The sequence below is a fragment of the Chinchilla lanigera genome, unplaced genomic scaffold (genome assembly GCF_000276665.1).
Source record: "Chinchilla lanigera isolate Chin_1 unplaced genomic scaffold, ChiLan1.0 scaffold00054, whole genome shotgun sequence".
Classification (NCBI taxonomy): domain Eukaryota; kingdom Metazoa; phylum Chordata; class Mammalia; order Rodentia; family Chinchillidae; genus Chinchilla; species Chinchilla lanigera.
In genome coordinates, this window is record NW_004955455.1 from 8,663,573 (window position 1) to 8,676,207 (window position 12,635).

At 48.5% G+C, this 12,635-nt stretch overlaps 1 protein-coding gene and 1 pseudogene across 11 annotated transcripts in view; both read left to right on the forward strand.

Annotated features, from left to right (window-relative positions):
- Window positions 1–5,955, forward strand: part of Git2 (G protein-coupled receptor kinase interacting ArfGAP 2) — a 58,310-nt gene extending 52,355 nt beyond the window's left edge. For 8 of the 11 annotated variants that reach the window (XM_005396437.2, XM_005396431.2, XM_005396434.2 and 5 more), the window contains 2 exons: window positions 2,042–2,105; window positions 3,078–5,955. In XM_005396437.2, the coding sequence (XP_005396494.1) occupies window positions 2,042–2,105; window positions 3,078–3,290 (277 nt within the window). In that variant the 3' untranslated portion in view covers window positions 3,291–5,955. Of the gene's footprint in view, window positions 1–2,041; window positions 2,106–3,006 lie in introns of all 11 variants that reach the window. The other 3 variants (XR_262844.2, XR_001236294.1, XM_013520335.1) reach the window with 3 other exon arrangements.
- A 5,741-nt stretch (window positions 5,956–11,696) lies between these two features.
- LOC102015924 lies at window positions 11,697–12,635 on the forward strand (annotated as a pseudogene).

Genomic DNA, 12,635 nt, shown 5'->3' on the forward strand with positions numbered 1-12,635 from the left:
CATTGGATGGCATTTTTAGATAATTATAAACCATTTTCTTGAAATGTAATGACTTAATTAAAATGTAGGCAGTAGTAAAATAATTTTGATACTGAGTTTCTTACAAAGATGAAGAACAGCAATTGCTAATGGTAATCTTTATTCAGCATCCAACTTCATAGTTGAAAAAATGGGATACGAATGTCCCTTGAGAGCATTAAGTCTAATGGATGCTGAGTGGCATTTGGTTCAGGATCTTAGAAGGAAAAATTTAAAACACAACCACATGGGTTCTCGTGCTGGGGCAAACCTACAGTGTGCACAGCAGTATTTCCTGCCATGCTACAGACTGCCCCAAGAGTGTTTTTCCTGCTTTCCCACGTCCTGGACTGTAGGTTAGTCCTGAATACAAAGCCCAGGCTCGGCAGCAATGTTGTGTCTAAGAACTGTTGCTTGATATCATCCTCTGATTGTGTTTTTTATGGTGCTGGGGATTAAATGCCTTACTCATGCTGAGCATATGCTCTACTCCTGAGGCACACCCCCTGCCCAGCTGTCTTTGTCTGTCTGTTTTTGTCTGCATACTCCCAGCGTGAAAAGCTAACATTTTTAAGGAAGAGGAAACTTGCCTCACCCGTCATTTGTCAGAGCACTAAGAATAGGAATCCTGGATAAAACCAATCTTACTTCTGCCCTTTCCCATCACAGGCAGCCAGATGACCACTCCTGAGAGGAAAGAGGTTTGCTATAAAGAGAGATGTAAATCTGTGGCCACTGCCTTAAAGCTCAGCCATCCTCTTACATTTTTCAGACCCAGGCATGTCTTCTCTGGGTCAGTTTTCTCATTTGCCAGTTTGTTTGTTTGTTTTCCGGTACCAAGAATCAAACTCACAACCTCGCGCTTGCCAGGCAGGCGCTGTGCCACTGAGCTCAATTCCCAGCCCAAGCTAAATCCCCAGCCCCAGTTTTCTCATTTGAAAAATGGATGTGATGATAGTCCAACCTCACAGAGCCGTAGAGATGTTAATTTGGTTTCTGTAAACATGGTGTCACATGTGGGCCCCTGAAAGGAAGGATTTCTTTTCTTGTCTTTTTGAGACAGGGTCTTACTATGCAGTACAGGCTGGCCTTGAGCACACTTGGTAGCCCAGGCTGGCCTGGAACTCGCAACAATCCTCCTGCCTCAGCCTCCCGAGTGCTGGATTACAGGTGTGTGCCACCATGTGGGACACAGAAGGAAGTGTTTAATGGGCTTGTTTTCTTAAAGCTCATCAACATGAAAGAAGGTGCTGACAGCAATTAGGCATCTCCTTACCAGCACGCATATGGTGGCTTTGTGACAAAGTACCTAAGTGCCTGAATGAATATGGGAATCAGACCTCAGTGTTCCCTGCTTACACAAGCAAAGATTTTGATTCCCCAGCAGTTCACATGTATATGTGCCACAGAAGCGAGCACACCCAACAATTCACATGAACTGAATGAAAGGAATTTAGACATGTCCATTGGTGCAATGACACATAGGTGTTGAAAGTGTAGATTGCAAAAAATAAATAAGCGTAGATTTCTTTTTTTGTTTTGTTTTGTTTTCTGGTACCAGGAATCGAACTCACGACAACGTTGCGCTTGCCAGGTAGGCGTTGTGCTGCTGAGCTAAATCCCCAGCCCAATAAGTGTAGATTTCAATCACAATTTCAAGGAATGTTTTCAGTCCTTCATTTTTTACTTTCATGGACTTTGGCATGGAAATCCTTGTTTTTCTTTCTGGAAATTAAGGAGATGGAATCTGTGAGACACAAATGACCAATTTGAGGAGGTGGGGATGTCTATATACTGTTTTGTGGCCTCACCCAGTTAATAGCAAATGTTGGCACATTTCATGTATGGAGATTGTTTTTACCAGGTTGAACTTCAGGAAGGAATGGAGACCCTGCTTTATAACTGTGCGCCTTCTATTGGTGTGAGACACATGGTGGGCAGACTGCAGCCTCGGCCCCTTCATTAAAAGAATGCCTTGCAATCGTGTTGACTGTCTTTGAATAACCTCTTCATTATTTTGCAGTTATATTCCCTGCTCAGAGAGGATACATGTAGCTGTTACAGAAATGGCCTTACTATTCCCCAAAGTAAGTCACCTCCTACTCACTTTCTTAGATCCTTTTACATGAACAAGAAATTTCTTTATGACCTTTATATTAACTGTTTATAGCACATAATTTTAAATGTACAATCATATAGGGCATGGCAATATTTCTGTTCTACTTTACTAAGAAAAGGAAGGCCAGGAGAGGTGGCTCGTGTCTGGTCTACATAGTGAGACCCTATCTGAAACCTAGAAAATCATTATAATAAGACAGGGATATAGAAGCCAAATACTAAAAGACAAAACATTAATAGAATGAAATTTTATCCGAAATGTATAACCAAGTGCCTGCCTGGCAAGGACAAGGTCCTGAGTTCAATTCCCGGTACCAAAAAAAAAAAAAAAAAAATTTAATAAACTTTAAATGCTTATGGCAAAATGTAAAATATATGAAATATATAACCTACATGGGTTAGTATTTTTGTTTTTTGGGGTTTTTTTTTTGTCTTTTTGAGACAGGGTCTCACTATGCAATTCAGGCTGGCCTGAGTTTACTTTGTAGCCCAGGCTGGTCTCAATAATCCTCCTGCCTCAGCCTCCTGAGTACTGGGATTACAGGCATGTGCCACCACTCCTGGCAAGGGTTAGTATTTTTTAAAACTACCCCCAGGGGCTGGGAATATAGCTCAGCGGCATAAGCGCTTGCTTGGCAAACCTGAGGTCATGAGTTCGATTCCCAGTTCCAAAAAAAAAAAGAAAACTACCCCCAAATAAATAGCACACAGTACTGAACTATCCTGCATGTACTTCACCCTTCAAGTCAGAGCATCTCCACATCTCTTATACCGTGGGCTGCAGAGTACTCTGTGGTTAAAGCACCCCTGTTGAAAACATGTGAAACAGAAATGCCTCTGGCTATGTAAAACAACTCGAATTGTTTTCAGGAGCACGCTTTCCCTTGCTGGTGGGTGGCCAGCTTGCAGCCCGTGACGGACAGCTGTGTGTTTGTGTTTAGAAACCCAAGTCTGACATGGTGAGGACTTCCCTTCGTTTACTGACGTCCAGTGCCTATCTGCTGCAGTCAGAGTGCAAGAAGGCCCTCCCGGGGGACTCCGGCTCACCCACCGACGTCCAGCTGGTCACACAGCAGGTCATCCAGTGCGCGTATGACATCGCCAAGGCCGCCAAGCAGCTGGTCACCATCACTACCAAAGAGAACAACAACTGAGCCGCGGGGCGCTATCCCTTCTATTTTTTAGGCTTTTTAAAGTCTGATTGCAAATTTAGACACGGAACTCTTCAGATTTTTACAAAAACATTGAATGACAATTTAAAACTTTTTAAAAGAAAACTCAGTATTATTTTTGCATGTTTTCTAACAAATTTTTGACTATTAATTTAACCGACTTGCCTTATTTTGTGCCTGTTTACCGGTTTAGTTTCTGATGTCCTGTTGTGTTGTCTGCAACTGTTGAGGTCATGACCGTATGCACCCAAAGTAGTTCCATTGCTCAGAATTTGTTAAGCCTTTTCCATCCCTTAAAACTTCCTGTCTATGGGTAAAAGTGTAAAGGAGATATTTTAGTAAAACATTTTCTTGAGAGAGTTGGTTTTTAAAAAAAAAAAAAATCAACATTACCTGTTCCCTGTGAAGCATTGTGCAATAAGTCAGTTTTTCAGCCTGCAAAATCTCTTAAGTTTGGGGTATCTCCGAGCATGCATGCAGAGAAAGGACTTCGCATTTTCTAAAAAAAGAGTGTAACAACCTCTCTCGGAGGAAATACTAAATTGTTCCATTTCTAATAGTATGAATCATGTTAAATGTTCTGTTTTTTATCATGATTTTCTGCTTCTATCTTCCTGTCATCTTGAAGTCTCCATAGAGTCAGATAAAGATTCTCGCTCCACATGTGTCCCACTTACGGTTCAGGGTAGGAGCATACCTGTCATCCGTCACCCATTGTCAAGCACTCTGCCTTTCCCGCTGAGCTGGGCAGTTTATTTAGAACACGCGGAAAGAGAAGCATCAGTCTAACAAGCCATAACTGATTCTGTACCACCCATTCAGGTACCACTGCCATGAACTGACATTGCATTGTACCCCTCCTCCAAAACTCAGTTACTCCTTAAACCACTGACAGCTTCCTCCTGAGCTGCTTCGCGTGTCCTGTCATCTGTAAGGACTTCTAAGGTAAGATGTAAGCAGTCGTCTTAGTTTTTCCCCCTTACCTTGCTGATACTTGGCAATTAGATATGAGAGTTCTTTCAAGAACTCCATGAAGAATGTGCCTACCTGACCGTAACGCTCCCAAAGCTCTGAAAGAGTAGAGGTCAAAATCTAGAACATGCTGAGGCTGTGTCTTACATGACTCAGAAGCCCTTTCTTGTGCTGTTAGAGCACATTCCTGCCCTGCGTGTTGCAGGGGTCTCGTGGGAGGCGGCTCAGCCCCTGACATGATGGAGCCAGCGATGCGCCGTGAGGTGAGCCTGGTGCGCAGCAGAGGGCACTAGTAGGGCCAGCTGGGGAGCCCTGGCCAGCTGTTAGGTTTCCCCACTCCACTCATGTTGCCAGTGGAAACTAGGACTGGGGTTGCCAAAACTTTGATTTTTTTTTGTTTTCAAGAGACACCGGACATCTGGATCTTTTGGTGCTACCTCTCTAATTATAAATGTTGGCATGTCCGCGGAAACTGCACGGGACAGCTTCGATCTCTAAGCTGCCTCTCACAGCTCCCACCCATGGCCTATGAGCTATGCAGTGCAAGGGCCCCACTTCCCGACCATACTGCGTTCACCTGAGCGGGACTGGCAGACTGCCCTCTACCCTCTGTTGAGTTGCCATCAGCCCTCTTCTTACCCGTATATTCTGTCCCACAGAGTCATTCGTGGAGAAGTCAAAATGATCAAAGTACAGGTCACTCCCCGTGTGCTGAGCAAGCCTTTGTCTTCACCGACCTGACTGGGGAACACCTTTACAGGTTGATCATACACTGTCATTGAACATAGCCCTCCCGTGGCGTTGTTTATTAGGTCACGGTGTGTGCCTGCTCTGGGCTTGCTACACTGTGAGGAGCATGGCACAAGGGTCTACATCTCCAGCACTCAGCCACTGACGTGTCTGCACAGCCCTAAGTGCTACATCCCTGTTGGATGCCCAGGAGATGCCTTCTAGAAGGGGCCTCCTTACCTTAAATTCAAGCACTGCCTGACACCTTTATCTGCATGCTTCGTGGATTCAGCTGTCCCTCCTCTTCCTTGGGAACACCTACCCCTCTGTCAGGCTCCCCGGGGTCCTTGGGAAAGGCCTATTGACAGTCCTGAGCCAATGCCCCTGGCCTCCCAGAGAAGACAGACCCCCACAGAGGCTCTGGGAGGGGAGCTGTCGGCAGAACACCCAAGTGCCTGCAACAGAGGACATTGTCTTTATGCCCCTGGACAAAGTCAAGGAATGTAGGGTCCAACAAAATATTTCTAGCTGTGAAAACACCACAGGAGAGTTTGCCCGGTGAACTTGCAGTGCCAAACTCAGACAGGAGTTCCCAGGTAGAGCAACAGGCACTAGGAGGCCTGCATGTCTGCACATTTCCGTAGCCTTGGCTGAGAGCTGGTGTCAGAGTTCTCCGCTCCTCCTGGCAGGTCGCGCCTTGTCTGCATGCATGTTCCAGCCCCTTTGGCACACAGATCTCGTTGCCTTGCACAAACCACATCTGCAGCCTGTCATGTGTTTTTTCACCCTTTCTTCCCTGAAACTCATGGGACAGAGGTGCACTTTATGAGTTGGCACTTGGCTAAACAGAAGGAAGCAGCTCTACCCGAGCTCCTAGGCACTGAACTCATCTTCCATGTTGGAATGCAGATAGTTCTTTTTTTTTTTTTTTTTTTTTAATCTTTTTGAGACAAGGTCTCACTGTGCAGTTCAGGCTGGTCTTGAGCTCACTTTGTAGCCCAGGCTGGCCTCGAACTTGCAACAGTCCTCCTGCCTCAGCCTCCCAAGTGCTGGGATTATAGGCGTGCGTCACCATGCCCGGCCCAGATAGTTCTTACTTGCCAAAGAACAATGCATTGGGCCCAAAGATCAAGGACAGCATTTCATGAAATTGGAACTAGAAACGCACAACTCAGGAGCTGCTTCCCCGTCCTCAGGCACTGTGAGTCGTAGATCAAGAGTGCAGCTGCACGTTTTTTTATCCTCCGCAGTCCCTGTGAGCTTCCTGACAGCCCACTTTCTTTCCTTTCTTGTCCTAGTTGAAGGTAACCCTTGTTCTTACAAAAGAAGATGCTGCATAGGAAAAATGAGATGCCTTTTATTCAGATGTGTTTTATGCGTGTGACTCATTATTCTGTACTCATTTCTCACTTTTATTGTACATCCTGTTGCTGTAAGTATTGGACCCTTCACGTGTTGTAAACTCGTTTTGGAATTTGTGCCTACTAGTTATGCAATAAACAGGCTCTATAAGTGTCTTTGTGGTCATGCTGTGCTTCCTGCCTGTTGGTTGGTGTTTCCAGAACCCCGCAGGAGTGTGGAGTTTTTCTCACAGAATGCCGTTTCTGACAGTGTTTCACTTGCTGTCTCCCTTGGGGCTGCCAGCTGTGTGGCAATGACCAGCTTTTTCTTCCTGTGAATTTAGCACATAGATTTTTTTTTTTTTTGTCTTGTTGAGACAGGGTCTCGCTATACAGTTCAGGCTGGCCTTGAGCTCACTTTGTAGTCTAGGCTGGTCTCCAACTCGCAACTGATCCTCCTGCCTCAGCCTCCCCAGTGCTGGGATTACAGGGGTGCGCCACCACGCCCGGCTAGATTTCTTAAAAGAAATCCTGCATCAGTGTCCTTAGACTCTCCCTTTTTTTTTTATTTTGAGATGAAGTCCCACTATGTTGCCCAGGCTGGCCTTGAACTCCTGGGCCCCAGAGATCGCTGTTCCTCAGCCTCCTGAGTCGCTGGGATTGCAGATACAACCTAGTCCCATGTATCTTCTTAGGTTTGATTTCTAGGTCAGCCAAAGCTGGCCCGGCACAGATGCCTCACCTCTCGCTAACAGGCAGCTAAGTCATGGGATTAGTTCTGTCTCTTAAGGCCACCCCACTACTTTTGCTTCCAGAGAAAAGCCCAGTGTGTTGGTTCCCATGGAAACGTATAGATTTACAGCTGGGTTCATCCTCAGTCACCAGCAGTTGTCCTCTGGACCATTGACTTGGGAAGGAGGAGAGGAGGGGTAGGACCTGAGCATCTTGGGACCCTTGCTAAGTGAGAAGTCTGGGAAAGATAGCGCACCCTCGCTGTCCGGTCCTGCCTGTGGGGGAGGGCCCAGAACTGGCAGGCAGATTGGCAGCTCCTGCCCAGTGCCACCCTTGGGCAGAGGTTCCCCATGAGCTTGGCAGGGCTGGCTGAGCACATCGCCCGCCTGCCTCACAGTCTGTCTGACTCCGCAGCTCAGGGCGCCTGGGAGGGGCATATCCTGTCATTCCCAGTGCTCCAGGCCGCTGTCAGGCCCTTCCCACCACACAGCACTTTGCCTTCTGTTTTGTTTTATTTTATTTTTATTTTGTACTAGAGATTGAACCCAGGGCCTTTGCTCAGAGCTACATCCCAGCTCTTTTTAGATTCTTTTATTCTGAGACAGGGACGGGGGTCTCACTAATTCTTTAAATTGCCGAGGCTAGGTTCAAATTTGTGATCCTCCTGCCTCAGCCTCCCAGAGTGCCAGGGGGTTACAGCTGTGTGCCACCATGCCTGGCTTTGCGGTCTGCTTTAAACGTGGCTTTATGATGCAGTTCATCACACAAATGACCTCTCCCTCAGCACACCCTGGGAGGCAGGAGTGCACACTCCAGTGCCCGTGGCGTGGGGGGAGCCCCACAGCTAGGGCTGGAGCGGGGGTTACTGTCAGTTACTGTTGCTCTAGATTGCCTTCTCTTGATGGAGCCAGGTCATGGAACCAAGGACTGTAGGAACATGTGTCGTGTGTGGGGCAGTGACACTGTGGCACTGCAATGGCCTCAGAGGCCCGTTCCCCTCAAGCCCAGGCGGGCAGGTGGGCAACAGCACTCTCAGTTTGTGCCCAAAGCTTGGAGTCCCTCCAGTTGGGGGCTGTTTTGCTTCCCTGGAGGTCTTGCCCCTTGCTCCTCTCAGTATTGGATGGCTGACAGGAAGGACTGGCCCAGCTCTTTGGTCTACACTTCTCACATGACAGCAGCAGCAGCAGCAGCAATCCACAGGGCTACACCCCAGACGCATCACCGCACAGAGAGCTGGGTTCCGGACCACCTCATGGACCTGTCACCCGACAGCCTGGGCATATGAGGTTACCTACGAATCGGTCCTGCGGCCATGGACTTGGTCCCCTCCTCTGCCGGGTGACCGTGGCCTCCTCTCTCAGCTGGAATCCAGCACCACCCTGTACCCCAGCCACTTGGATACCTGTATCCATAAACAAAGCAGGGCCGCCGGAGGTTAAGAGACAGGCGCAGACTTCCCCCTCCCGCCCACCCACCCCACCTTTCTGTCCACACTGGGCCCTTGCTCAGCACAGCACGTCCCCAGCTGCTCCTCCTCCCAGGCCCCCAAACTGTTCAGACCCACTCAGAACTTAGACCATCCCCACCACCACCAATGTAACTTCTGCCCAAGGGCCCCAGTACCTTGTTGTTGTAGTTTGGGGTTTACAAAGAAATGGATTTAATACAGGACACGTCATTTATAGGATTATTTTATAATACTCACCCAGAGTCAAATGCAAAAGAGTGTGGGAGATCTGTCCACACACTAGAGACCCAAAGCATCCAGCTGAGGGCTGGATCCCACGGCAGTGTCCTGTATGAGTCCAGCTGCAGACCTAGAGCCCATGGAAATGCCCCCGACAAGTCCAGCTGGAGGCCCAGAGCCCACGACAATGTCTCACGCAAGCCTATCACAAGGATCTGCACTGGGAAGGCCCAGAGGCCCATGGTGGAAGCTAGAAAGTCTGCACCAGTGGAATGAAGGATCTGTGCCGGCAGGCTGAGGGATCTGCACCAGAGCCCTGGCTCACAGCAGTGCTCACAGTGAGGACCAGAGCTCCCTGGAAAAGAACCACAGCCATCCTCAACGACAGCAATGTCCCGAGCACCTTCGATGATAACAGCCTAGTTCATTCATATCAGGAAAGCCAGCATGACAAGCTGCTCCGGGAGAACCAACAGCACCACCTCTTCCTCTCCAGTTCTCCTTTTATTTTGCTGGCAACAGTCCTCAGGCGGGCCCTCCACACCCAGCACCGCGCTGATTCAGTTCAGCTGGGTGCTACACACGGACCTCCGGTTGTCAATCCACCACGCCTGTCCTCCCAAATCCCTCTTCTCCCTGCTTCCGAAGCCCTCCCTTCTCAGCCTCCTATTTCTCTTCCCTCTGGGTCTGTCTTGGCCAGCTGTCCACTGCCCCTCCCTTTCAGAAGCCCAGTTAATCACCACTCGCCTGGCCTCGGCCCGCTTTCCCAGTGTGTCCATGTAAACCCCACCTCTCTCCTGGAACCCCTTACCGGCAAGATTTGAAGTCTACCCTGGTTTTGCAGTTTGCACCTGCACCTGCAGGACTTGACACTGGCCTCTTTCCCCTCTCATACCGTCTGTCCCCTCCTAAGCAGCCACTCCCAGGATTTACCTTCGGTTCCTCCCCGCTCCAGCCTGGTACTTTCTGACTGTGGGGGCTGAGTGAATGCCACTGTGTGTTGTCACTGGGCCAAGGGCTCTTTATGTTTCCCCCTCGTTACCAAAGCACTCTCATGAAGTAGGAATTGAAACCATCCCATTTTACAGATGCAGAAGCCGAGGCTGGGCTGAGAACCCAGCAGCGGAGCAGGTCTGCACGGAGCTCTCAACCACAGGCTCTGCTGCACAGGTGGACATCCAGGGTGAGGACAGCAGAACCCCTGGAACCAGAGAGGGTGAGAAATGACAGCGACCTTGGCAGAGGTATAGCAGGAGGGAGGCAGCAGAGGCTCAGTGGCCCCAGCGCCTTAACACTGCTGTTTGGGGAGTGTCAGAGCAGGCGACCTACGTGCTGGTTTCTTCACAGCCACTGACTCCCTCCCCTCGCTGCGGAGGTGCTGCTGGCTGTGGGGCCTCTCCTTGCCTCAGGAAGAAGCTTAAGGAATTGGCCTGGGTGGCCAAGTCTGTGTTTTATCTGCCAGTTCCTTATTTTTGCCACAAATATTTCCCATCTTTTCTGTTTGTTTCAAACTGAGGTATTCAGTAACTGCCGCACAGTTACACCCTGACCTCCGTAAGGAGGACACTGCCCAGCTGAATGATTCCAGAACCTCACAGGGTCCACAGCACCAACTTACACAGCAGCCTGTGCCTGTGGCCCAAGGCAGGAGGGCGTCCTCCAGGGAGCAGCCAGTCCAGAGGGTGGAGGGAGCTCGGACTCAGGAATGGAGAAGGGGTCGCGTAGCCTGAGTCTGACCTGTTTTTCCTTCAGTAGTGAAACTCCTGCCCAAAGCCGCTGGCAGTAACCTAGGTGACTCCATGCTGGTAGGTGATTTCCTGTGGCGGGACATCCTCGCAGGAATAACAGTTCTTTCTTAGCCCTATGCTTTTTGTGCTTTCTTGCCCCATGTCCTCACTTTCAATTCTCTTCATTTCATAGGTGAAAAACTGGTCCCAGGAGGGGTCACCCAGCTGCTATACAGAGGGCGTCAGGACCAGACTGGTCTTTTTTTTTTTTTTTGGTACTGGGAATCGAACTCAGGACCTTGCACTTGTCAGGCAGGTGCTTGTGCCACTGAGCTATAGCCCTGGCCCTAGAACTGGTCTCTTCACCCCCAGCCCCTTCTCTGGCTTGCATGCTCATTCACTCCTGTGTCTGACCTACCTGTGTGCCACCACCAGATAACACAACAGAATGTGGCCTTTCCTGGTCCTCAGCTTCCTTCCCCAGACATCACTGCAATTGAACAAAACTGTTATAGTTTAGATCTAAAATGTGCCCCTAACGTCTCATGTATTCAGAGGTGGGGCTTTTGAAAGATGATTGGCTCATATCTGAATATGCTGTTGGGAGGTAGAGTCTGTGGCCTCCTCCTCCCTTTCTCTGCTTCCTGGTCATCCCCTGGTGAATAGCTGTCCTCTGCAGTGCTGGTCTGCCATGTGGTTTCTGCCTTGGAGCCAGCAGGCTATGGACTGAACCCACTGAAACTGTGAGACCAAAATAATCCTCCCCTCTTTTAAACTGCAGGTGGGGCTGGGGATTTAGCTCAGCGGCACAGCGCCTGCCTGGCAAGCGCAAGGTCGTGAGTTCGATTCCTGGTACCAGAAGAAAAACAAAAACTATATTGCAGGTATCCAGCATTTTGTCCCAATGATGGGCAAGTAATTAATACAGAAACCTTTATAGGCATCTATAAAGAACAACTTAATTTTGCCTGTTTTTGAACACATAAAGGGAACCCCCCTCCCTTCTCTTTTCCTCAGGGAGTTCACTGTGTCATTCAATTTTAGCATTATGTGGTATTTGTTGAATGAATACACTGCAGTTTAACTCATCTTTTAAGGACAGGTACCAGCTCTTATGAGGAAGCCTGCTGTGAAAATTCCATCAAGACTCAGAAAATGCTGGTAAGACTACTGTCCCTGCCCACCCTGTCCCCGGGTGGGCATGAGGTTGGTGGCCAGAGAGGTCATAGTGTATGCGCTGCTGTATTCGGATCAAGGCTATCAAGGGCCAGGCATTTGGGAAGCAGCTGCCGTGCTGGTAGTGGAGGAAACTTGCAGATACCGACCTACTGAGAACTACCTGAGCTACTTAAGAGCCCTGGATTATTCTGCTTTTGAAACTGACATAATGAGAAATGAATTTGAAAGACTGGCTGCAGCCGATTGAACTGCTCAGTATGAAATGATACGAGCATCCAAGGCCTTCCTCGGGACAGAACAATGACATTACTGCATGGCAAGAATGAGTAACCAACGAGCCAGGGATATAGCTCAGCGGCATAAGTGCCTGCCTGGCAAGCTTGAGGTCGTGAGTTCCATTCCCGGTACACACACAAAAAAAGAATGTGTAACCAAGTCTATGGCCCAATTAGAGCATCAAGCAGCTCGAATTAAAAATCTGGAACTAATTTACAGCATGGAGGCAATGCCTGGAAAGTATATAACTAAAATCTAGTTCAAAGCCAGGCATGGTGGCACACACCTGTAATCCCAGCACTCGGGAGGCTGAGGCAGGAGGATCATTGCAAGTTTGAGGTCAGCCTGGGCTACAAAGTGAGCTCAAGGCCAACCTGCACTGCACAACGAGACCCTGTCTCAAAAAGACAAAAGTAAAATATAAAATCTAGTTCATATGATTGAACATGGGCAGAAAAAACTTCAGAAGTTAAGGAAACACATTCAAGATTTAAACTGGTAGTGAAACAATATACACTTTATAGCTGGATCTAAACTGAGAGAAATGGAGTCCAATCGGGTAGCCTTGGTCAGTAAGAATTATGAGATTGAACGGACTATTGTGCAACTTGAAAATGAAATCAAGTTAAGCAGCAACAGGGAAAGAAAACATCTGGCGAGACTTCAGAGAAATCTTGCTGGGTAG